General features: G+C 44.5%; 1 protein-coding gene across 2 annotated transcripts in view; it reads right to left on the bottom strand.

Moving 5' to 3' along the window:
• Positions 1 to 26,975, bottom strand: part of vnc (GNAT family N-acetyltransferase vnc) — a 158,280-nt gene that overhangs the window by 25,721 nt on the left and 105,584 nt on the right. For both annotated transcript variants that reach the window (XM_050193993.3, XM_055061191.2), the window contains exon 4: positions 25,597 to 25,645. In XM_050193993.3, the coding sequence (XP_050049950.1) occupies positions 25,597 to 25,645 (49 nt within the window). The remainder of the gene's footprint in view (positions 1 to 25,596; positions 25,646 to 26,975) is intronic.

Here is a 26,975-nt window from a genome sequence, read left to right on the forward strand (position 1 = left end):
CTGTACCGAAACAAACAAAACAGCACATACTAAAGCAGCAGGCACGCCTCTCGAGGTTATAACGCCGAATTCTGTGGAGGTCACACTCCAACAAGTTGTGCATCAATTACAAACTGTGCAAAATTTTCAGCAGCAGATGTACGCAGAATTTCAAAGCCTAAAAACTTACGTCGATGAATCTGTGGCCAGTGCAAAGAGCGCGGCTCGTAAGCGAGCCAGCATTAGCCCCAGTGCTCAATCTAACCGCCGTCCGCGACCCATACTGACCTCGGGCAGCGAAAGCACTATTCATGGCGAGTAGAACGCGAGTACATCACGAATATCTCGAAATTTGGCAATGGAACTGCCGCACCTTCCACAAACGGGCGGCAGCTCTACAACAATACATTAACACGGTGCCAGTCAAACCTGATGTTATTTGTTTGCAAGAGACCGGTAACAAGCCGGTCAGATTGACTGGCTACTACACGATATCCCACCCAGACTACCCTAAGGTCGCGACGATGGTGCTCAAGGACATAGCAATCAGTATAGATTATCTGGCGACTAGCAGCATCAACCATCAAATTGTAACAATACTACCGCAGAAGCGTAGCAAGGCAAAAACCATAATCACGAATGTGTATAGCCCACCTAAAGAAAGGAGGGCCGATTTTGAGGCCATCATTCGGTACGTCATGTGTCACTCCGGCACCCAGGATAGACTACTGCTTCTTGGGGACTTCAATGCTCCTCACACCAGCTGGGGTTACCGAACAGACACCCCCAAAGGCCGGGAACTCGAGCGAGCGACCGAAGCATATGATCTCCAACTCATCATTCTCGCTCAAAACCCGACAAGATTAGGTAACAGCGTCAGTGCAGACACCTTTCCAGATCTCACATTCACAAATAATGTCAACGACGTATTCTGGACCAATCTAGGAGAGAATCTAGGCAGTGACCATTTGATTATCAGCGTGTCGGTAGGCTCCCCGAAAATTCGGCGACCCTGTGGCCAGGTGGTAATCACGAACTGGGTAAATTATCGCAAAATCCCCATGCCGGAGATATCACCTGAGAACACTGAAGAGTGGGCAACACACATACGAGACGCTCATAAAGCAACATCTAAGCGGCTAGCGCTCACAGCGGAAACGCCGGTAGTTGACAACCATCTGCTACGTAAGTGGGAAGCCAGAAGGGGGCTAACTAAACGATGGAAAAAACAGCGACTTAATCGCAAACTGCGCCACAGAATTGCTGAAATATCAGAGCGGGCAAACGCTTACGCACAGCAGTTAGAGACAGTGAGCTTTTGCGACTCACTTCGCGAAACGTTACACACCTCCAAGACATGGGCGATACTTCGCAGCATAATGGAACCAGGAAAAACAAAAACGGCCAATAACCGCACTCTTCAAAAACTTGCCGGAGAATTTTCAGGAACAGATCAGGCCCTCCTCACTAAGCTTAAAGAGAAATACGTAGGAGCAGTAATCACTCCCCCATGCACCTTGCCATACCAAGGGCAAGAAAACGTGGTGCTAGACGCTCCGATAACTAAGGCAGAACTCTTCGCGGCAGCGCAAGCTGCGTAGAGAAATACTGCTCCAGGACCAGATCAGCTCACAAATGCTATGATCCGGAATCTGAGCGACGAGCACCTAGAACAGCTTACCCGGTATTTTAATGAACAGATATGGGAGAGGGGCGTAGTTCCACAACAGTGGAAGGAGGCCAAAATCGTGCTTATTCCGAAAGCAGGAAAACCTCATGATCTACAAAATCTCAGGCCGATATCACTAACCTCCTGTCTTGGCAAATTATTTGAGAAGGTGATCCACACACGTCTCACGTCTTACACTGAAGACCGCAACCTATTTCCCACAAACATATTCGGCTTTCACCAACATTTGTCGACACAAGATGTTTTCCTGCTACTTCGCGAAGTTCTTTGCAACACCACGGTTGGTGCAGAACATCTCGTCCTGGCTCTTGATTTAAAAAGCGCATTCGACACTATTTCACATGAACTTATCTTATCTGAGCTAAATGACATCGGTTGTGGACAAAGAATCTATGATTACGCCCGCTCTTTCCTGACCTCTCGCATCGTGACAATAGGCATTGGCACTATGCGCTCAGACCCTTTTCCCATGCCCAATAGAGGTACACCGCAAGGGGCGATACTCTCCCCCTTTCTTTTCAATATCGGCATGAGACGCTTAGCCAAAACACTCGACGTCATACCTGGGCTAGGGTACGTGTTATATGCAGACGATATTACCCTATGGGCGACCAGCGGCTCGTTAGGACAAAAAGAAGAAATCCTGCAAGAAGCAGCGACCGTTGTTGAAACCTTCGCTCGCAGCAGTGGAATGAGCTGCACTCCCGATAAATCTGAATTTATCAGGATACGAGGTCGAGGCCGTCAAACTCACGAGCCGGTGAACCTCTTTCTAGGAGACAGCCAGATAAAGGAGGTCCAGAAAATGCGAGTCCTCGGACTGTGGCTGCAAAGCAACAAACGAGTAGACCACACCATTAAAACCCTTAGGACTACGGTGAAACAGATCTCCCGTATGATCCGTAGAGTAACTTATCACCGAAAAGGTTTCAAGGAAACAGAGACGATCCGGCTCGTTCAGGCTTTTGTGCTAAGCCGTCTCACATATAGCCTCCCTTTCCAGGACCCCACGAAAACAGAACTAAAGGCCCTAGATGCGTTGATTAGAACGTCGTACAAAGCGGCTCTCGGCCTACCACAGGGAACCTCTACTGAACGCCTGCTGGCCCTCGGGATTCACAATAACTACGAGGAGCTACGGGCAGCGACGCTCATATCTCAACGGGAGCGGCTTAGCTTAACCTCCTCTGGCAGAAAATTACTTTGCCGTGTGGGTTACCCTACTCGTCCACAGTATGTGGGAGAAGAACTCGAATCTCTGCCCAGAGTCCTTCGTGAAAGGATCATAGTAGCCCCAATCCCTAAGAACATGAGTCCGAAATACCACCGGGGACGTAGAAGTGCTCGAGCTCGAAAGTTAATGCAGCAATTCGGTGGAAACCCGGATACAGTCTACACAGATGTCGCTCGATGTGGTGCTTACAAATACGCCCTCGCAGTGGTAGGAGCGGCCGTTAATCAAGGGCTTGTGACTTGCGCCACGGCTAGAGTTGCATCTGCGAATACCGCAGAAGCTTCAGCCATCGCGCTAGCTATTAAAACTAAGGACGCTCTGGGACAATCGTCGATAACTCTTACAGATTCCCAAGTCGCATGTTAACTATTCCTCACCGGGAGGCTACCACACAGCACCACTCACCTATTAGGATCCAACCTAACGCAGAAACACATGATCATCTGGTGCCCGGGTCACGCAGGACTCGAGGGCAATGAGAGAGCGGACGGCGCAGCTCGTGCTTTTGTCAACCGAGCGGCCGACCACTCTGACGAAAACCCCTTTTTACCACGAGACATCCTTGAGCACCAGCGGCGCAAGCGAAGAAAGTACAGTCCACTACACCCTGACCTATCCAGGCAGGACTCTTATGACTGGCGCCGAATACAGACGCACACATTTCCAAACCTTTATTTGAAAAATGCCATTCACCCAACGCTGTACAGCATTCGCTGTCCTTGGTGCGGAGGCCGGCCAACTCTCGCCCACATTACGTGGGACTGCCAGAACAGGCCACCCAAAATTAATACACCAAAAATAGCCGGCAAACTTTCCGGAAGGGAGCAGTGGGAGACTTGGCTCGCCAGCGAGGATCGGGAGATGCAACTAGCGCTCCTCGACCAAGCACGGCGGACCGCTCAAGCCAGTGGGGCCCTGGACTAGGGGCTCCACCCACTCGCTTTCTGCATTTTTTTTTCTTTTAAATAAACGTTTTGATATATATATATATTTTTTCTTTCCTGGCACGTGCTGCCACCATGTGGGAATACAGGGAATTTTTTTCTCACGCCTTCCCTCTCAGTTTTCATTGCATGGTTTCTTTTAGAGGTAGTTTGCTCCGGTGCATCTATATACTACCGCTCGCACATTAGTGAGGGCGGGTGGGCGGCGGTTTGGGTTTTGTTCCGCGGGCGGTTTCAGCTTCTTGCGCTCGCAAAACTGATGGCTATCTAGTTACTAATCGCTCAAAGGGCGGCCACCTGTTTCTTGCTCATTTAGTGCTCACAGGGGTGAGCATAGGAAGGATGCCGCCATGCATGTGTTTCCTTCTCTTTCTTTCTTTTTTAGGGGGGGGGGGGGGGGGTAGACTCGCGATATCTAATTGCTTCTGGTTGGCGCTAAAATGAAGATTAGCCAAAGTTTGTCACATGTTTTGCTTTTTTGATGGGCACACAACCACACAGTTTTCTTGAGTATGGTCACCTATGCAGTTCGATTATGCTATGGACGTAAATATTAGTGTAAGAGCAGGAACATTTGAGACTTGCGAAATATTCTCATGCGAACATATTCTAAGCCTTGAACTATAGCAATGCATCAAATTCTGAATTATAAGTTTATTTCCTTTTTTTATTGTTGTTATTCATGAATAAAGAGTACATATATACCAATTCAAAATATTTTTTCTCACTTTACGGTCACCCTAGAAAAATTATGGTACATTTTTTTCGAAATAGGTCCCTCAGAAGAAGTGGAATCTGCAATAAAAAAAAAATCGACCCTGGGCGGTCGCATATGGTGAAAAAAATCGATCCTGAAAGGGTTAAGGTACCTCCCAGGCTTAAGTGTTGGAGTATTGTGTAAAGGGCGTACATAATGAATACATAACAAAGCAATGGTTGTTGTGTGAAGGTCAACTACAGGTCTGTAGGTTGACCTTCATTTTATTTATACTTGGTGCACACAATGGCACATAGAGCTTAACATTTCTAAATGTAAATCTATGCAAATCTCCTGTACTAATGGACCTTGCCCTGATTACTCACTTAACATCTTTCTTGAACCGGTTATCACTTATAAATACCTGGATCTAAACATTATTAACAGCCTGACATGGAATAAGCACATTAAATACATAACATCCAAAGCTAATTGCATGCTTGGTTACTTAAAATGGAATTTCTGTCTTGCACCAGCTTCTCTTAAAAAATAACTGTGTATGTCACACACATACGATCCAACCTGGAATATGCCTCTTCCATCTGGGATCCTAGTTACGATACATTAACCAACTTGCTTGAAAGTGTACAGAATCATTCAACCCGTTTCATCTTATCGAAGTATGGTCGTACCACCAGTGTCACCAGCATGAAACTTACCCTAGCTTCCCACCTCCCATCACTCGCAGGAAACTGTCTTGTCGTTGCCTCTTCTACAACAATGCCTTAAGGTTACTTTGCATCTCTTCTGCTTCTCATGTTAACTCATTCCTCCCAAAAACATGCAGAGATTAGAATAATCTGCCTGCATCTTTGGTCAACATCGCAGATCCTCATGGTTTTTGCACTATGCTTACTATTGCCATCTAACACGTACCTCTCATCAAGTCCTCACACACATTACTTCTGTAGTCTTTTCCATGTGTTCTTTATTAGTAACTTATTACTGTGATTGTTGCTGCACTATGCTGTGCTAAAGTGTCATTATCTTGATAGTGTTACCATCGCTTTTGTTCTATTGTGTCGTCTTAGCGTGTACGTCATTCTTGATGATATGTTACCCCCTTCCCTATATATATATATATATATATATATATATATATATATATATATATATATATATATATATATATATATAACTGGAAGTTATATTGATAACTTCCAGTCCCTGTAAACTTCTAGAGCTTATCATAACGCATTACATAATGGCTTTTCTAGAAGAACATATTTCATGGTTTTAGAAAAGGCCAGTCAACTACCCCCCAACTCATCACCACTAATCATGACTTCGCAATTGCACTTGATTAGGGCAGCCAAATAGATGATATCTTAGATTTTAGAAAAGCCTTCAACTGTGTCTGCCATGGTAAACTACTCATGATGCTTTCTAGCATTTGTCTACCCATTAATCTAATTAATTGGATCCACTCCCACCTCACCAATGGGAAACAGTTTGTCCAGGTCGAAGGTTACACCTCTGAAGTTCTGCCTGCAACCTCAGGAGTTCCCCAGGGTAGTGTCCTTGGCCCTGCCTTGTTTCTTATCCTTCATCAATGACATCGTTTCATCAGTAGACACCTATGCCATATGCTTAAAACTTTTTGCAGATTACTGCAGTCTTTACAAGACAATGAAAACTGGAAAGGACCAAGAGTGTTTGTAGAACAACCTAAAGTCTCTGTCTGACTGGTGTAACACCTGGTCGATGGAATTAAACATTAGCCAATTTTAAACACTTGGGAGTTCAGATTACCAATAGACTATCACGGAGTAGCCATATTGACGATGTTTGTTCATCTGCTTCCAGAAAACTGTAATTTCTTAGACACAAACTAAGGAACAAGCCATCCCCGAGATCAAGTGTTCTCCGCTGCTAAGAAGACATCGCTGAATACTGGGAATCTTGGTTTTGAGGCTCATGAGCCAATTTATGTGAACGAACATCTTTGCATTGAGAACAAAATACTGTTTGGCAAGGCCTGACATGTGAGGAAAAAGAAGAACTGGAAATGCGCTTGGGTTTCCCAAGGCAAAGTACTTATGCAAAAGGCGGACAATTCAGCTGTTGTGCACATAACTTGCAAGGCGGACTTGTCCCACATGGGTTTAACCATACTAACGTTCGTTAGCTAAGAACAGTTTTTCTTTCTGTTTAAGTATGCCTTTCCTATCTTCCCATGTTGATGCATTGATTGGAAACATCAACACATGTTCTATATTCTGGGTGTCTACCAAGGTGACATTTCCAAATTCCACGAGTTTTCCAGGTTTTCCCCGAGTGCCCTTGCAAAATTCCCTGACTGATGCAGTCTATCTTTTATGTCAAGACGGGCTGAAACCATATCACCCGATGCTGTCACTCTCTAGTAAGCATATGAAAAATATTTAAAAAAAAAACGACTTAATGCAATTTGAATACTAAGGAGTAGTGTTTATGCTATTCAAAAAAAGAATAGAAGGGAGGGGTTAGGAAAATGCATAGCAAATAAAATGTCTTCGAAAAAAATTGCAAATCTAGTTGGACATTCTCAAATACAAAGAAAAAGGAGATGCATACAGAAGCAAATTTTTTCGAATATGAGCTATTTTTATCAACTAATTGCAAGCTCAGTGGTATGAGGCCCAAACTTTGTCACAATCGAGATTCTCTCTCAACAGCTCGTAAGTCAACCTCAACTGTCCTGACATACCTCAGCCCACGCTCGACACCTCAGTGTTGTGTTTCACTGCTTTAAAGAAAAAAAAAATAAATTATGGGGTTTTACGTGCCAAAACCACTTTCTGATTATGAGGCACGCCGTAGTGGAGGACTCCGGAAATTTAGATTACCTCGGGTTCTTTAACATGCACCTAAATTTAAGTACACGGGTGCTGCTTTAAAGAGTTTGTTTTGGTTTGGATGAGGGTCACCTGCATCTCAGCATCAGCCAACACTGTTTTTTGAGCTCAAAACGGCGGCAGCACGTTTCTTTTTCCATTCATTCCCCAATGCGTAGGTCCTTTCTGTTCTTGTCCGCCTTCCGCCATTCGTTCGCCCCACAGACCATTTCAAGCACCTTCTTGGTCAGTTGCGCAGTCTACGTCCGATTTTTCGAACTCCCTAGGGGCCGCGAAAACATACGAAAAATCGGCCCGAAGGAAAAAATAAATACATGTCATTTACTGCCATTAAGGACTCAATCCGCCACAGGCACATTCGAAAACGCTCTGCAGGCCTGTCGGTACGCATATTAGGCATATTGGTGCTCGTACTGTGACAGGAAAAACTACTCGGCGCACACATGTATAATTAAGGTATACATACTGGGTCCCATGGCAACAGCCTCTTCCCATGCTTGTTATGCTTCACTGCAATACTTTTGCGCATACTTCACCAAGTAACATTTCTGTACAGAGGCGAAGCTGACTTTCGGGAACCGGCATTACGCAGCGCACCGTGCTTTCCAAGCTTCTAAGCCAATTGCGAGGACCACAAAGGCAGAGTCCGTGCCATTGCAGAAAGCAGCGAATTCTTTCAATAAAAACGCGGCACCCAACGGCTAGAAGCTTCATAGCGAACATCGAGGCAGCTAGGCCTAGCGTTGCCGCAGTGGTGGCTACGACTGCCAGTGGATCCGAGTGTGAGAACGCCGGTTTGAGGTGGTGAGGTGATCAAAATGGCAGCGGTGGTGGCTTTGATTAATGCCGTTTTAGACCTGTGGTCATGGTAAAACGTCCGGAAAATCGGACGGCAAAGAGTTCTTGCGTCCGAAATTTCAGACATTCTGACACACTGACTCTATCGCGTACATGGCGGTGCCGCAAAGCCATCCAAATTATTGGGAATCCGGAAAGTCCATCGTTGACTGTACACTGGCAAGTCGTCCAGCCGATGACAGGGCGGCAACGATGATTTATTACGATTCCTGTTACTCAATCCAGCATTACCGCAACTCTCGACCCTTTCAATAAAATTACAGCTAATTTTCCCTGATACGTACAGGCACAAATTTCTTGAATTTTCGCTGAGTTTTTCCAGGCTAATCGAAATCCCTAAGAATTCCCGGTTTTTCCGGTTTTCCCGGTTGGTAGACACCCTGATGTTTCACTGCGCAGTATTCATAAGAATTTAAACTCCCTGGTTGCATGTATTTCATATTTTAAATCATCGTTTGACCTAATTGCTGTCTTGGAAACATAGCTTAAGTCTAACAAAATAATCTATATTCATGGCTACAAATTCTTGTCGCAACCCCACAATTCTCATTCACGAGGCGAGGCGTTGCATTTTTTGTTAAAGAAAACCATTTTCAAGTTCTGCCTTCTCTCTCAATATACGGAAGTGCTGTTTATATGACTTGATTTTAGTTTAATTGTTGGTGTGATTTACCGGCCTCCTAACTCGTTGATGGCACCTTTCCTGAGCAGGCTCAAGTTTAATCTGGGAGAACTATCTTGAGGATCTGGTAGTAATGTCATTATGGTTGGCGATTTTAACATTGATTTAGCTTGTGATGCACAAAACAGTTATACGCTACTTCTCCAGTCATTTGGCTTACACTATCTAATCACAGGACCTACTCACCTTACTGACATGTCTAGCACCTTATTAGATCCCACTCTATGCAATATAGATATTGGGGTATGTGCTGGAACTTACTCTGACGCAATAGCTGTTCATTTACCTATTTTTCTTATTATACAAACCAATCCACCCAGACAAATCGCCGGTTGAACATATGCGTACGAAGGTTGATTACAAGCTTCTTTGCAGAAACCTTGAACAAACTGATATGCCTTGTATGATAGTGACGTTAACATTGAATATCTGAAGTTTGAAAAAACCCTTAGAAATGTGATAAATCTTAGTAGCACCCTGATAATTCATAACAATTATAGTAAGCCCATCTGTCCCTTGATGACTGATGAAATTCTATTTGTGTTGAAAGAAAAAGATAAGTGGTACCACAAATGGAAGGAACACAGGCCTAACTCCTCTTACTGGAGTCAATTTAAATGCTTCAGGAATAAATCAGTATCTATTATGCGGAAACGAAAAAAAAACAAAACAATATTGCTCCTTGATGGTACAGCAGGCCAACAGAAACAAAAAAAAAAATGTGCTATTGTAAATGTTGTAATCGGTAATCCTTCAAATCAGCCTGTATTGCCCGAACTAGTCCATCAAGCTACGGTAGATGCTTTTAATGACTATTTTTCTAACATAGGGCAGCCACTAGCAGAGCAGTTTCCTCCCGCTTATGAACCCTCCGTACCAATACAAGCTGTTAGTGATAGCTTTACGATGCATGATATAGCGTTGGTGGATATTCTAACGGTAGTGAAAAACCTTTCTGTAGGTAAGGCGGCAGGACTAGATGGAATTCCCTTCAGGTTATTGAAAAATAGATATATTTTATGGATAATATAAAATATAGATATAAAAATATATATATGGGGCCACGACACTGCCACAATTAACTGCTTTTCTACAGATGCTGCTGCCGCCGGTCCTGGGACAGTTGCTGTCGCTGCCTGCAGTACAGATGACTGATACCCGTGCCGACGAACCGCGCATGAGTACTGTACATTGCATGGACAGCGCGCCAATCTGCCGCGACTTATCAAGTCTATACTGCATCACCCGCCGCCGATTTGGGACGACTTCATAAACGGCGGAAATTTCTGCAATTCTCTCGATCGATCGATTAAAAAACAAGGTGACCGCGTGTGCCTAACGTTCGACAAGCTGCATATCAATAATGATACTTATGTGTGGGACGTCGCGGGTAGCCATGCTGTGCCAGTTTGTCATCACGCCACAGGATGACATGTGCTGACTGATACGTCATCTTCTTCAGAGACTGCGTCATTTTCACCTAATGTGTGTCCTAATTTAAAGAGTATACCGATTTCCTGTTCTCAAACATTAGAAGTGTTCTTTCCAAAACTGATTTATTGAAACGTGAATTATTCACACTTCACCAGTGTCACATCATTAAAACAACGTGCTGAGTTGGAACCACTATCACATCGACACTAGTTTGCTCGCCTAAGCTTATTTCATAAACTTTATCACCATTCCATGCTTCATGATGACTTCTTTTCACCCCCTGCAGTCTTCCCGCACCGTGACCACGCTAACAAAGTAAAACGTATAACATGCCGCTCATCGCTCTACGCAAGATCATTTATTCCTTGTACAATAATACAATGGAATAACCTACCATCACACATAGCTACTGAAGTTAACTTACCATCTTTCCAAACCTTGTTGCAAGAAAACGGTTAGTGGTAGCAGCTTAGTTATTACTTATTGTTATACATACATATTAACATACTGTGTAAAAAAGCTCTTATGATTTCATGAAATAGTGCATATAGCCCCTGTTCACATCTATTTATTTTATGTTCCTTGTGTGTGTGTTTATTTCATGTAGTTTTATTGTGCATATTTCATGTTTGTGCCCCCCCCACTTATGTAATACCCTCGCATGAGGGCCCTTAGGGGTAAATAAATAAAATAAATAAATATTAAGTATTCATCTGTTGCATATGTTTAATCACTCCTTGGAAGCGGGAAAATAACCTGACGCCCTCAAAGTAGCAAAGTTAGTACCAATTTATAAGGAAGGAGATCTTTCTGCCCCCCGCAACTATAGACCAATATCTGTTCTGAGCATAATACTTTGCTTGAGAAAATAATTTGCACATGCATGCACGAATTTTAAGATAAACATAACATTATTTGTCCTAATCAGCATGGGTTTTGTCCTCAAGATCCACATCATCTGCAGTTCTTGCACTTACACAATTGATTAATACAGCATTACGTGATAACAAGATTGTCGTTGTTGTATTTTTACACTTGAAAAAAAGTATTTGATACGGTTAATCATAAAATATTATTGCAGAAACTGTATACTTACGGTTTTAGGGGGAGAATATTGGATCTGCTAAAAAAGAAATGGGCATGGGCAGGACATGTAATGAGGAGGGAAGATAACCGATGGTCATTAAGGGTTACGGACTGGATTCCGAGGGAAGGGAAGCGTAGCAGGGGGCGACAGAAAGTTAGGTGGGCAGATGATATTAGGAAGTTTGCAGGGTCAACATGGCCACAATTAGTACATGACCGGGGTAGTTGGAGAAGTATGGGAGAGGCCTTTGCCCTGCAGTGGGCGTAATCAGGCTGATGATGATGATGATGATGAAATAGTTCTCTCGCAGAGCGGAAGCAGTATGTTGCAATTAATAACTTCATGTCAGCCTCGCATAGTGTTTTGATGGGCGCTCCACAAAGCTCAGTCATTGGGCCCATCTTCTCCCTATACATCAACGATCTTCTGTCGGTGTTAACGTGATGCGACGTTTTATTATACATGGATGATACGGCTTTATTTTTTGTTGGGGACACTATTGAAGAACTGCGCGGCAAAATAAATCAAGGACTCAATCGTGTCGCAAAATGATTCACGCAGAAGAATCAGCTTACACTCGATGTCAACAAAACCAATTTTGTAGTCTTCCATTCCAGGAGGAATTGCGACTCCCTGTCTATATTTTTGAATAATGCCCGGTTGAACAGAGTATGCCACTACAAGTATCTAGGAGTTTGGTTTGAATCGGATATGCATTGGAAATATCAAATTGGCAAGGTGTGTTCCAAATTTGTGTATGGTTGTCATGTATTGTTAAAAGCCCGTCAATGTTTTGACCTTAAAGTTTTATGGACACTTTGCATTTATACAGAGCCACCTTTATTATTGTTCAGAGTCTTTAGTTGTTTAGAGTAAGTACAAAACCCATGTAGAACCTGTCGTCGGTCTTCAAAAACAGGCGCTACGAATAGTTACCTTTTCTAAACATACTGATCCAAGTAAACCTCTGTTTCAATTGCTTCGTATTCTGCCGTTCAGTAAGGCATATAAAGTAAAATTTGCTCAGGCAGTTAATGCAATAATACATTTTAATAATCTGCAACCCATCACAATATTTAATTTTCCGGCACGAAACATGAGGGCAGCTACTAACAACTGTATTAATTTACCACCATGTCACAATGTATATGGAAAAAGACTCGTGGAGTTCAACAGTGCTTTAATATGAAACGCACTCCAACACAGTGTAAAGACTAGCCAAAACCTTGAATAAAAAAACTTCTTTCACAAATGCTGACAGGGTCTTTCGATTTGTATCCCCTATTGTCATAACATAGTCTTTTGTTTATCCTATATTTTACATGTAAAAATGCTTTAATAACGTGTTTAAGTTGTCTCGTACGATAAGTACACTGTTCTTCTTATGTCTATTTTGTTATTGGACCCCAAACTGGCCGCCAAGGCTACGGGTCCAAACAGTATTGTGTATTGTATGTATACAATGAATCAAATAGAGGAAAAAACTTCTTGCATACAATATGTTTATTCAACACCGTCTGGAGTATGCATGCGTGGCCTGGGACCCATAGATTAAAAAGGATATTTATAAGCTAGAAGTGGTTCAAAGGAGAGCAGTAAGATTCATCTATAACGTCTATCACAATCTTGATTCACCTTCATCACTGATGGCTAGTAACAACATCCCACTTTTGGAACAGCGCAGTGCTATCGCCAGGCTCAAGCTCCTTTTCTTGCTCCACACTCGGCAGTTTAATATAGATCCTGGTAAATACCTTTCTCCAGCTTTTCCTCGGCACACCAGACATAGTCACAATCATGATCTGACACCATACTTCGCTCGTATTAACCTTTTCATACACTTTTTTCCTTGAACCATTAGTGAATGAAACGCACAACCTTCAATGTTTTTTCAGAACATGGCCTTCCCAATTTCGAAAAACACATGTAGCATTTCGTGTAAACTTCATTGTTGATAACACCATACTCTTGTCTATATTTTGACAACTTATCAACTAACTTGACTTAGCTTTTTCTTTGTGCACATAAAAATTATTCTACAAACTCGTCCAATTTTTGTCTCCAACATATTTTTAATCAAGTTTATTAGTCTGTACTTGTCTGAGTAGTAATGCTTACTAAACTCTGTCGTATAACTTGTTCAATTTCGTTCACTATGTTCATTTTTTGCCCCTCCTGCTTGGTGTTCGAACTACAGTCATCATCGTCATCAGCCTATTTTATGTCCACTGCAGGATGAAGGCCTCTCCCTGTGATCTACAGTTACCCCTGTCCTGCGCCAACTGATTCTGACTAGCACCCGCAAATTTCTTAATTTCGTCACGCCACCTAGTCTTCTGCCGTCCTCTACTGCGCTTTCCTACTCTTGGTACCTATTCTGTCACCTTAATGGTCCAACAGTTATCTAATCTGCACATTACATGACCTGCCCAGCGCCATTTTTTTTCTCTTAATGTCAATTAGAATATCTTCTATACCCGTCTGCTCTCTGATCCAAACCGCTCTCTGTCGCTTCAAGTTATGCCTAGCATTCTTCGTTCTATCGCTCTTTGTGCGGCCCTTTACTTGTTCTCAAGCTTCTTTGTCTATCTCCAAGTCTCTGCCCCTTATGTCAGCACCGGTAAAATGCACTGATTGTATACCTTCCCTTTCAATGATAACGGTAAGCTTCCAGTCAGGGGCTCACGATGTCCACCGTATGCGAACCAACCCATTCTTCTGTGAATTTCCTTCTCCTGGTCAGGGTTCCCTGTGATTAGTTGACCTAGCTAAACGTACTCCTTCACAGACTTTACAGGCTGACTTGCGATCCTGAACTCTTGTTCCCTTGCCCGGTTGTTCATAATTATCTTTGTCTTCTGCATAATAATCTTCAACCCCACTCTTACACACTCCCTGTTAAGGTCCTGAATCATTTGTTGTAACTCGTCTGCAGTGTTGCTGAATGGAACAATGTCATCGGCAAACTGAAGGTTGCTGAGGTATTTGCCGTTGGTCCTAACTCCTAAACCTTCCTTGAAGCTTGAATACTTCTTCCATACTTCTTTCAAGCATTGGAAGAGATTATGTGTCTCCTAGCCTGACCCCTTTCGTTATAGGTATCTTCCTACTTTTCATGTGTAGAATTAAGGTGGCTGTGTAATCTCTGTAGATATTTTCCGGGGTATTTATGTAAGGAGTCTGTACTCCTTCATTACGCAATGCCTCTATGACCGCTGGTATCTCTACTGAATCAAATGCTTTTTCGTAATATATGAAAGCCATATAGAGAGGCTTATTGTACTGTGTGGATTTCTCGATGACCTGATTAATGACATGGATGTGATCCATTGTAGAGTATCCCTTCCTGAAGCCAGCCTGTTCCCTTGGTTGACTAAAGTCCAGTGTTGCCCTTATTCTATTGGAGATTATTTTGGCAAATATTTTGTTTTTAAGCTGATGGGCCTATAATTTTTCAATTCTTTAACGTCTCCCTTTTTGTGGATTAGTATAATGTTTGCATTCTTCTACTTTTTTGGGACCCTTGCAGTCGATAGACACTTCGTATATTGTCACGTGGTAGCGACGGTTAAGAAGGCAGCAAAACTGTGATTAACGAAATGAGCGTTTTACAGGGCGAACTTGTGCCCTCAAAAACAGGCTACACTCTAAGAACAACGGTAGCGGCGAACATGATCAGCGGTGGTCGAAATCTGATCAGCGGGCCAAGCACGCCGGCTTTTATAGATCAGTCGTTGAATGTTCCAGAGTAACCGCTGGGACCCGCACATGCCTTCCACAAAGTTCTATGCCATTCACGTCGTGCATACATGCAATCAGATTACACAAGGTTCGGCGACAACAGACAGTGGATGGAACCATCGATAACATTCCAGAAACTTCCGACACATGCAAGCGCATCCTGCACTGTGCGATAACATTAGTTAGGCGGTGAAACTTGTCACCCGATAAAGACAAGTACACGTGTCAATATAGAGCCGCCAGTTTTTCTAGCATTATGTCTCCTCCATCCTTGGTTAAATCAACTATTATTCCATCTTCTCCTGACGCTTTTCCCCGTTTCATATCTTGCAAGGCCCTTCTGATCTCATCTCTAGTTATAGGAGGAGTTTCTGTATCCTGTTCATTATTGTTTCGAATGAAGTACTCCTGAGTCCACTGGTCAGTATAGAATTCTTCCGCTGCATTTACTACATCTTCGAGATTGCTGATGCTACCCTGCTTATCCTTCAGTGCATACATCTTGGTTTGTCCTATGCCAAGTTTCCTTCTCACTGGTTTTAGGCTGCATCCATTTTTTACCGCTTCTTCAATCTTTCTGACGTTATAATTTCGTATATCACTTATTTTTGCCTTGTTGATCAGTTTTGACAGTTCCGCGAATTCTATCTTATCTCTTGAGTTGGACACTTTCATTCTTTGTCATTTCTTTATTAGGTCCTTTGTTACTTGGGAGAGCTTGCCTACTGGTTGCCTTAGTACCTTGCCTCTCACTTCAATTGCTGCCTCTGAAGCCAGCCTCTTTACGGTTTCATTCATTAGCTCTATGTCATCATCATCTCTCTGTTCTAAGGCTGCATATTTATTTGCAAGTACCAGCCTAAATTTGTCTGCTTATACCCTTACCGCCTCTAAGTTGACCTGTTTCTTCTTGACTAATTTTATTCTTTCTCTGTTCAAATTGAGGTGAATCCTAGCCCTCACTAACCTATGATACAAACTACAGTACGTAGCAAATAAGAAATGAATAAATAAATATACTGCTTTCTAATTAATAAAGAGAAAATCGGACATCCACACGTTCGTAGCATTTGCTACAAAGGAAACCCATACGGGTTCCTCGAAAGGAAAGCCTCGCAGTTGAAGAAAAATTCATCCTGGTCCAAGACACGAACCCGGGACCACCGTCTTTCCGGAGCAGCCACTCTACAATCTGAGCTAACCAGGCAGCCACCAGATGGTAGGGCGAAGTCGAATTTGTCGACAACTCAAAGCAAAGGCAAGAGTTTTGACGTAATAGTTCTGCGGAAACCCGCAAGGTGGAGAGAAGAATTAATACTGCTTTCTGTAAGCCCTGAGGGTAAACAAATTGAATAAACAATAGGTTGTAGGTGTGGGTATTGTGGAGGAAGGAAAAGAACTACATCTCAGTAGAAGAATCGACATTTGGGCAAGTTGGTACTGGTTGCACATCTTGAAGGGGCAGCGCAATAAGGCAGAAGGGTGGCTGTCTCATGAGTTTCATACCTTTTGTCTTCGTCGTCTTGCGCTGCCCCTTCAAGATATATCTCAGTAGTTCCTTGTAGCACTGTGGAAGCTACAGGACGTTTTAACCAATAAGAAGGCCGAACGCCCCTAAAAATGTGTTCATCCACACGCCACAACATCTGCTCTGCTATCCTCCATGGTTGGTGGATTGACGGAACAAATCGTTTGGCATTGTAACAATAAGCTGAGCAGCTTCAACTTCAATGCAACAGCGGGGCTCCGCTTCATCTATACACTTTCTCAGCAGTTCCTTGCAGAATCTTGAGCCAGTAGTAATGACGAACATCCTTATAAATGTTCACCCATGCTGCATCGTATGCTAGCCATCTACTTGGCATTTACTCGCCACCGTCATCACTTCCCATACTAGAGCGGCATAGTAAATTAAGAATGCAGTGAACAATTAGACCTTCATAGCATTTCACATCAACGCATTACCAGAGTTAACGCTGTGGCGCCATCTGCTCACTGGAAATGAAACCACTTTTACGGCTAGGCACTACCTCTGTAGTCCTAGCAGCTCCAAAACAAACATTGTATCTCAATAACAACGACAAAACATAACTGGCGCTTAGCCCTCAGCGTATGACGGCACTAAGTGATGACTGATTTTACCATTTATTTCACGCTTTCAGGGCAGAGAGGCAGTAACAAGCTCAAATTCGGACTGAAGTGGGCAGTCTGGGTTGCATAGGTGCTGCCATATTGCTACGTAATCACGGTTAGGGTGGCTATTACATTACTGGTGGTAAATGCAACAGTCATTTTGCCGCATACGACACGCATGCGCAAAGGGCTGTACAAGTTATGCATCACTGGAATGTATCACGTACCAAGCAAAAATAAAGCTCTCCAGTCCCACCAATAATCAGACAGTTACATCCAGAACTATATCACACAGCACAATGATATTGCCAGTGCACTCCTTGTACCTTCAGCAGAGCTGCAAGGTACTTGTGAGATAAGAGTATAGAAAGGAGCATGACGTCAGCCTCCTCTCCGGAGCTTATCTGTGTGTTGGCTCAGTCCTCCATGGTTGCCAGACCATTCAAGGAATTGTTTGGCTCATGGTAACTTTTAGTGGCACCCACTGTCACAGCCATAGGCACAGAGGAAAGAATAGGCAGTATTATGCAGCCTAGCACTTCGCTTCTAATGTGCTGCCTTGAAGTATGGAGGAAGGCTAGGACACTTGGCGCACAACCATACAATTTCCAAGGCGTCACTTCAGCTTACCACCACGCTCAGTAGAGTCACCACTGAGCCCATGCAGTGCCTTGAAGCTCATGCAGAACACTCAAGGTTCATTATACAAGCCGCATTGCACCATGAACTGCAGTCCCTATTTTCATCATTCTGCATTTGCACCTAAGTAGAGGCGAGATGAAACCACTGCAGCAGATACAACCATGGTGGACAGGCTACATGACCGAGGGTCTACATATTGTGACGCGGCAGTTATCAAAACGTTTCTTACACATCGGAGATGCGGCGAAGCGACCATGCCCAAAACACGGATCACACTTAAGAGAAAATCCCACAAGCGATGATGAAGAACCCCATGTGAACCCCACATGATGATGACCATGTACAGATGACAAAGAATAGCTTAATAAATGCCCACACTAATGTTTCCCTCGCACAAGAGCGGCCAGGATGGCCGCAATCCAAAGGGGTGGCGAATGCCTCGCAAAAGGCTTCATATGGGAAACGTGGACAACATCAGCAGTGCAGCAGCGGCGGTCATTTGGAACAATAACGGGTGCCACGCGATATTTAACCGGAGAGGTCTGCTCCAAGACTTTGTAGGGGCCAATGAACTAAAGCTGAAACTTCTCACACAAGCCAGGAGTACGAACTGGTGTCCAGAGTAGCACTTCCTCGCCAGGGCGGAAGCACACGACATGACAAGAGATGTCGTAAGGCTGCTTGCAGTCCTGTTGCCGTGCTTCAGTGTTGATGCGGGCGAGCTGGCAACAACGCAGAATGCGGGACACATTCTTCACAGGAGGATGGACATCGATTGGCAGTTGGCGCGAACAAAGAGACATCAAGACAAGAAGAGGGCGAACGACCATAGACAAGGTAGAATGGCAAGTAACTGGTCATGTGTTGAACGGAGGTATTATACGCAAAAGTCACGAATGGCGAAATTGCGTCCCAGTTTCTGTGACCCAGTTCGATGCACATGGCTAGCATGTCTGACAGCGTGCGATGAAATCGCTCTGTTAGGCCCTTGGTTTGCAGATGGTAACTAGAGGTAGTCTTGTGGGTGGTTCCGGAGGCTCTGAGTACTTAGTCTACGAGTTGCGAGAGGGATGCTTTTCCACGGTTGCTCAGGAAGATGCGAGGAGCACCGTGACGCAGTATTTAGGCTTGAAGTATGAATGCAGCAATTTCAGAGGCTGAGGCAGAACTCACACGAGCTGTTTCGACGCAGCGTGTCAAGTGGTCAACGGCTGCCACAATCTATCGTTTACCGGTGAGAGTCACAGGAAGAGGACCATACGGGTCAATGCCAACAACTTCAAATGGTTGCGATGGACACGGAACCAGTTGCAGTTGTCGGCTTGGAGCTGATGTAGGGAGCTTTCGACGCTGACGTAGGGTGCAGGAAGCGACATACCTTGCTACACTGGTGGACAAGCCAGGCCAGTAGAAGCGACCTTTGATGCAGACATAGGTTTTCTGGAAACCAAGGTGACCAGCAGTCATGCCGTCATGAGAAGCCTTAAGGACATGAGCACGTAGAGAGTGTGGCAGGACAGGAACCCAGCGTTGACCGACAGGGTGATAGACGTGGCGGTACAGGACGTGGTTGTCGATCTTAAATTGCGTCAGCTGTCGACGAAGGCGGGCGTTAGGCGGGCGCGAAGCTCCTTGAAGGTGGTCTACGATACGCCGACAGTAAGAGTCGGCAAGTTGATGAGATTGGAAGAATCTGTTGCCATGTGGAGGCATCTCGTCTACAGTGGCCAACGAGAAAGCATGTGAAGAGGGATCGTGCGAAAGCTTGTCATGGAAGGTAGTTGCAGGTCCATTGTATGGTGTCGTAGGAAGCGGACAGCGAGAAAGCACGTCTGCATCCTGGTATTTTTTACCACACTTGTAGGTAATAGTAAAGTCATATTCTTGTAGATGAAGAATCCAGCGACCAAGTTGTCCAGTCAAGTTCTTCAGCATGGAAAGCCAGCATAATGCATGATGGTCTGTAACGATGGTAAAATGGTGGCCGTGAAGATAAGGTCGAAACTTCTGCACAGACCAAACGATAGCTAGGCATTCCTGCTCCGTGATGGTGTAATTCTTTTCGGCATTTGTCAGAATGCGATTTGCATACGCGACGACCCTCTCAGCTAAAGTGTCATCTCGCTGTAGGAGAATGCCACATATGCCGCGACCACTAGCATCCGTATGCAGGAGGGTAGGAGCAGCTTGATCAAAATGGCGAAGTACTGGTTCAGATGTAAGAGCGCGCTTCAGATGGGCGAACGCTGATTCACATTCGGGAGACCACACAAAGGGAACATTAGAACTCAGTAATTTGTTCAGAGGTGACGCTATTGAGGCGAGGTCTCGCATGAATCGGCGAAAATAGGAAGCGAGGCCTAGGAAACTACGCAAATCTTTGGTCTTTTCGGGTCGAGGGAAGTGCCAAACTGCCGAAACCTTGTCAGGATCAGGAAGAATGCAGTCTTTGCTCACAATGTGACCTAATACCTTGTCTTGCTCGCAAAATGGCATTTCTTGGTGCTTAGCTGAAGTCCAGCGTTGGCAAGGCACATGAGAACTTCATCCAGACGTTTCAGGTGCCGAGAGAAGGTTGATGATAAAACAACAATATCGTCCAGATAGCACAAGCAAGTCTTCCACTTCAGGCCATGAAGAATGGTGTCAATCATGCACTCGAATGTTGCGGGCGCATTGCAGAGGCCAAATGGCATGACGTTAAACTCGTACAGCCCATCTGGTGTCGAAAACGCTGTTTTCTCTTTAATGTCCTCATGCATAGGTATCTACCAGTAGCCGGAACGCAGATCAAGAGTCGAGAAGTACTCGGCACCCTGCAGGGAATCGAAGGCATCATCTATTCGGTGCATAGGGTATACATCCTTGTGTGTGATCTTGTTAAGTGCTCGGTAGTCGACACAAATCGAACGGAGCCGTCTTTTTTTGCAAACCAAAACAGGGGATGACCAAGGGCTAGTAGAGGGGTGTATTATGTTCCGTTGGAGCATGTCAGTGACGTTCTCGTCAATGAGTTTCCTCTCGGCTAGTGATACACGATGCGGTAGACGGCGCACGATGGATGTACCATCTGTCTCTATCCGACGTGTGGTAATCGAAGACTTTCCCAACGAACTGAATGCGCGTCAAACGAAGCTTCCTGTTTTTGGAGCAAAGCAAGCAACTGTTGCGACTGTGAAGGTGTCAGATCGGAACTGATGGCAGCTGCAAGAGCTGAAGGAGATGCGGCTCGTCCAATAGAAGGAACTTCAGAGGAAGCGGCTTTAAAGGAAACAACAGAGATAGACTCCGATTCAGTGGCGCAAGCTAATGTAGTGCCTTTAGGGATGAGAATCATTTCGGATGTCGGGTTTGTAGCGCAGAGAAATGCAGAGCCATGATCAAACCGAACCTGCCCTGATGCAAGGGCTATCCCTCTTGCAAGACAGCGAGCAAAGCAAGCAACTGTTGTGACTGTGAAGGTGTCAGATCGGAACTGATGGCAGCTGCAAGAGCTGAAGGAGATGCGGCTCGTCCAATAGAAGGAACTTCAGAGGAAGCTGCTTTAAAGGAAACAACAGAGATAGACTCCGATTCAGTGGCGCAAGCTAATGTAGTGCCTTTAGGGATGAGAATCATTTCGGATGTTGGGTTTGTAGCGCAGAGAAATGCAGAGCCATGATCAAACCGAACCTGCCCTGATGCAAGGGCTATCCTTCTTGCAAGACAGCGTGCAGACCGTAATACGAGCATGTCGCCGCAGTCAATAACATCAGACGTGATAGTAACAATGCTTTGATGGCGAGGTGGTAGCACGGTATCTTCTGCAGCAAGCAAGTGAAGTGGTGCGTCATCTGCATGAAGTCAATAGGTCGTGTCGGTCATGTGGAGAACGCGTTGCCCGCAGCAGATGGAGGCGGAGGCCATAGAAAGAAAATCCCATCCCAATATGAGCTGCTGGGCACACGAACTTAGCACTGCAAATTGTACGTAATGCAGAAGTCCATCGATGGAAATGCGGGCAGTGCACGTTGCAGTAGGTTGAATGGTGGCCCCTTGAGCAGCAAGTAGCGTAGGTCCATCATAGGGGGTCGTAACTTTCCGGAGTCGCGAACACTAGTCATGGTGAATAACTGAAACACTAGCACCAGTATCTATCAAAGCTTCCCCTTGTACACCTTCTACTACAACCAATACCATATTGCATGGACGCGATGGAGGAATTTCTGTCCTGTCATTCCATGCAGCTTTTCCTCCAAAAGCTGCATAATTTAGTTTTACGGATGATGCTCGGCGAATTGAGAAGCAGGCCTAAGTGGGGACGTAGAGCAGTGAAGGGGTGACGGCGAGCGGCGTCTCGCAGGACGGTACGTCGGAGCTGTCTCGGATTCTACAGTAGGCGATGGAGAGCGGCCGCACGGTGAAGCATAAGGGCGGCATTGGTCATGTAGGCTCCCTAGACGTTGGAAAGTAGCTCCGGGCGAAAAGTCATCCCGTTCGTATACGTCATATCCGCGGCACTCGTCTTGCTGGCGCTTGCGGCAAAAATGTGCTATGCGGCCACGATAGCCGCAGTAGCAGCAGATGGGACGAGGAGGACGCCACTGTGGATAGCTGGCTTGGGTAGGTGCGCTGGTAGTCACGGAAGCCATGTGGGCCGGCGTTGGTTTTGGGGGCATTGGTGGAATGATGACTGGAGTAACTGCGGCTACTTGTGCGTACGTTGGTGGTGCCCTAGTAATTAGAGGGTCCGTGTACACTGCACCAGCCGTGGACGCCAATTCCTCCTTGACAAAGTCTCGCAGATTGGTATCCGAGTCATGAGAAAGCATAGGGTCTGCGGCGAAGCCGGAATACTGTAACTCTTCTCGAATTATTGTGCAGAGCATTGCTCGTAACGTGGGGTCGTCGGCGGTAGTGTTTGCAGCGGTGTCTGGCAGCAACCGTATTGATTCGAGTTCGTCAAAGTGCTGGCAGGTAGCAGCGATATCAGCGATGGTAGCAGGGTTCTTGATGGGCAAAGCATTGAAAGCGATAGCTGCGATGCTTTTGAGGATGTGGCGAACCTTGTCTGATTCGGTCAAGGCCATGTTCACGCGTCGACAAAGAGCAAGCACATCCTCGATGTACGACGTATAAGATTTTCCGAATTGTTGCTTGAGAGTGTCGAGCGTCCTTTTTTCAAGGGCGGAATGAACGGCCGGTGTGCCAAAGATTTGGCAGAGATGCTGTTTGAAAGCGCCCCAGTTCCTGAAATCAACCTCATGGTCGAAAAACCAAGTCTTGGCTGCTCCTGTGAGATAAAAGGTGACGTGACATAGCTTGGACGTATCGTCCCAATGGTTAGCCGAACTCACTCAGTCGTAGTCGTCCAGCCAATCCTCGAAGTCTTCACCGCGAAGTCCAGCAAACAGATGGGGATCACGCTGGTGCCCACTGACAATCCAATACGAAGAGGCTGGGGTAGCCGAGGCCAAGATGGTTGAAGTAGAAGTGCCTGTTGGCTCGTCCTGCAACATGCTGTCGGACAGCTGGCACAATCGGCGACCTGATCGAAGCTCCAGGAAGTTGAGCGGGGAGTCAGAGGACGGAGGACCGAAGAGCACACTCCACCACTTGTGACGCAGCAGTTATCACGACGTTTATTACGCGTCAAAGATGCAGCGAAGCGACCACACCCGAAACATGGATCACACTTAAGAGAAAACCCCACAAGCGATGATGAAGAAGAACCCCATGTGAACCTCACATTATGATGATCATGTACAGATGACAAAGAATAGCTTAATAAATGCCCGCAACATTTACATTTTTATGACTAGGATTCAAGAGTGCCATGTGACACTCCGTCTTAGTTTTTCTTTTTTCTTTCCTTCATAGTGGGTGTTCCCAGATTAAGATAAAAAAAAAAACTGCAACCGAAGATACAAATGAAATAAACACAACTGTGTAACAGAGTGAACGCAATAACATACCTAGAAAAATGAGTAAACACAACTAAATATGGCAATCAGTTCTGTGGAATCCCACAAGGTTCATGAAAGGGAACACTTCCATCTAGCCGAATGTAGCACGAAGCGAATGTAGTACAAAACCATATTCAGAGTCCCTGTGCTTCGAGCTGACGATTCATTCGGCCTCGCACTGCAATCTACTAGCCTCCTGGTTAGCTCAGATGATAAAGTGGCTGCACAGAAAAGACATAGGTCCCTGGTTTGAATTACGGACCAGGATGATTTTTTCCTCAACTGCGAAGCTTGCTTTCTGAGAAACCTGTATAGGTTTCCTTTGTAGCTTTGTGCTACATTCAGGTGAATGACAATTTTTCCCTTTCGTAAACACAACTAAACAACTGTGATTAGGCAGAAATGTAATAATAGAACTAGGTATTTAAGATAAGTAACATGGCGATTAGACAATAATGCAATAATCGAACCAGGAAATTATGAGAGATACTTTTGGTTAAAAATTTATAAACTTTAACAGCACTAAATTGCTATGCTTGCAATAGTTCTGAAAGGCCACATTTTTAAGAACACTGCATATGCCAAGTAGTACTAGATGTAATCACGTCACTAGGACAGTCACATTTTACTTTTGTTATAAATGGAGCTGATGCCACCACAGGAATGGCAAATGCAAAAATAAGAAAAAAGAAAAGCAGAGTTAGTTATACAACAAGTATGCTGCTTATTAACGCTATAACGTTAAGGGACCCATGTCACAAAAAATCCGGCGTCAAACATGAAGCCAGAAATAATTGTATTGTCCATCATCATCACTCTCAGGCAGCACTTCATCTAGAACCACAACATATTGTCCTTTGAATGGTCCACTGCGTGCTTCATATTCCACATTAATAGAATGACTCCAGAACAATCATAAACAGGATGGTCGCCTAGGGCTAGACTAGTGCCGAAAACATGCGACACAACTTTATTGTATTGCCACTGCTTTAGCATGTAAAATGGCTTGTCTTTTGAATGTGCTTTTGTAAATAAAGACACAGTGGTGCATTGTCGTTACCATCCTACATGTGTCGCTAGCTTGTGATGGCAATTGTGATGACAATGGCTCAGGTGCTAGGCTGTTGCAAACGTGGTTTCCTAGCGCAGGCAATGTTTGCACCAATTTTCTTGAAAAATAAGGTGCACATTATAATTGGGTAAATACAGTAATTATTTTTTGTGAGTGGCCGTTTTCACTTGAAAATATTCTTAGGGCAGGCTGAAACTAGGTGTTTCTGGCAGGAGATAATGTGTCTTGTACGCATTCACCATCCCATAGTGCAGCCAAGACAGACACTGCAGCCATTGGCGTCACAACAGGGGTCACAACTGGTTTTTGTCGACCAGTCAAGTTGGAATTATCCAGTGAGGGACCATTTCAGGATGGAAATAAAAGTTCTGGCCCCTAGAAATGTATGGGCACTGGCCAGGACTTTGATTTGTATCGAATTAGCCAGAGTTGAATTAATGAGTCTGTTGTATTTATCAAATGCTTCCACTGAATACATTTAAGGTTGCCTATGGCCACTAGTGCAGTTTGATGGTTTCAGCACATATTTTGCTAAAGCGTTAGAAAGGCATGTTTACGCACCAGAGAAGTGATGTGACCATGAGGATCATTTTCGTCAGAGTCTTCTTCCCTGAAAATAAGTTTGGCTGTAGTGTTGTACAACCTTCTATTGTTGCAGAGAGTTCATGCAGGCAGAGTGGTGGTTCAAGGCTTTCACAATCTGTACAAGTTTCTGCAAGGTCATGACAATGATGCAAGCCTTATTTGTAAGCACACGCAGGCTGTTCAAATGAAGCTTTTTCGCATGTTTCAAATGCATCTATTTTACATTGTCTATCCTGCTTGAATTAAACTTTTTAAATAAAGCTACAACTTGAGCGAGTTGGTAACCAATTTGTCCTGTGGGATATAAAAGAGCACGCATGTCATTTTATCTGTTGGCTTCATGTGCACTGCTTTATATCCCATATGAAGCATATTTGCAGCTGTCTCTTTTTCTGAGGGTAATGAAACACACTCTGCCAAAATAGTGTCACACTCATTTGCACTAAGGAGACACATCTTCAAAGGAGATCACAACTAGATGAAATTCATGTATTCTATATTTTTGAATGTTTCTAGCTTATCAAAATTTCATTTAGATATTTTTTTGCGCCCCCTGAAAATGGAAAAGGTATGGTCTCTTGTGCAAGTTTCGAGCTCCATATCATGACTAATAGAGTTATAAAATGGTAGGGGCGTGCAGATTAGGTTTTTGAAACCGAATCAAAACTTTTATTTAAAATTCATAATACCTCAAAGGTCCCAAGAAACGGGACATCAAATTATGGGTTCAAATTCTGGGAATCTAACAGCTTGCGAATAATCTGCAGCCTTCTCACCATTAATATCAAACAATTTTCACGTCCTGGTACTCACAATTTTAGAAAGTTCGTTATTGCACTGCCCAATAAAGAAAAGAGCATTAACAACTATAAACAAGTTTATTCACAAATTCAGACTCTTCAGAGCATACGTGGTCATGCGTTGTACAGATGTGGTGCATACGTGGTGGGAAATAGCACATAGATGCCATCAAGAACAGGTGGAAATGAAATTAAAGTGACACGTACAAAGTGGCTTGAGGCGACAGGCGGACGTCTTCGGGTGAGCGTAACAGTCGTCGTGCGACTGGTGGAATAGCAGCCGTGGGTTAGTTCCAGCTTAACACTAGACATGCAGTCAAACAAGGCTGAATAAGACTACACAAAATCTAACCCTTGTATACCGTCGTAAGGGCACTGTTCCAAAATGGCAAACAAAACAATGGTTAGGCACCCTGCGATGCAAATGCGAGTACCACACATACCAAGCATGATAGGCGTTCCTCTGCTGGCGACGCGGAGGGTGCATGATGCAGCAGGTGTGGTGTTCAGGCGTCGGCGCAATTGGGCACTCATCATGGATATGTGGCCACCAGT

Source organism: Dermacentor andersoni, chromosome 1 (genome assembly GCF_023375885.2).
Source record: "Dermacentor andersoni chromosome 1, qqDerAnde1_hic_scaffold, whole genome shotgun sequence".
Taxonomy (NCBI): domain Eukaryota; kingdom Metazoa; phylum Arthropoda; class Arachnida; order Ixodida; family Ixodidae; genus Dermacentor; species Dermacentor andersoni.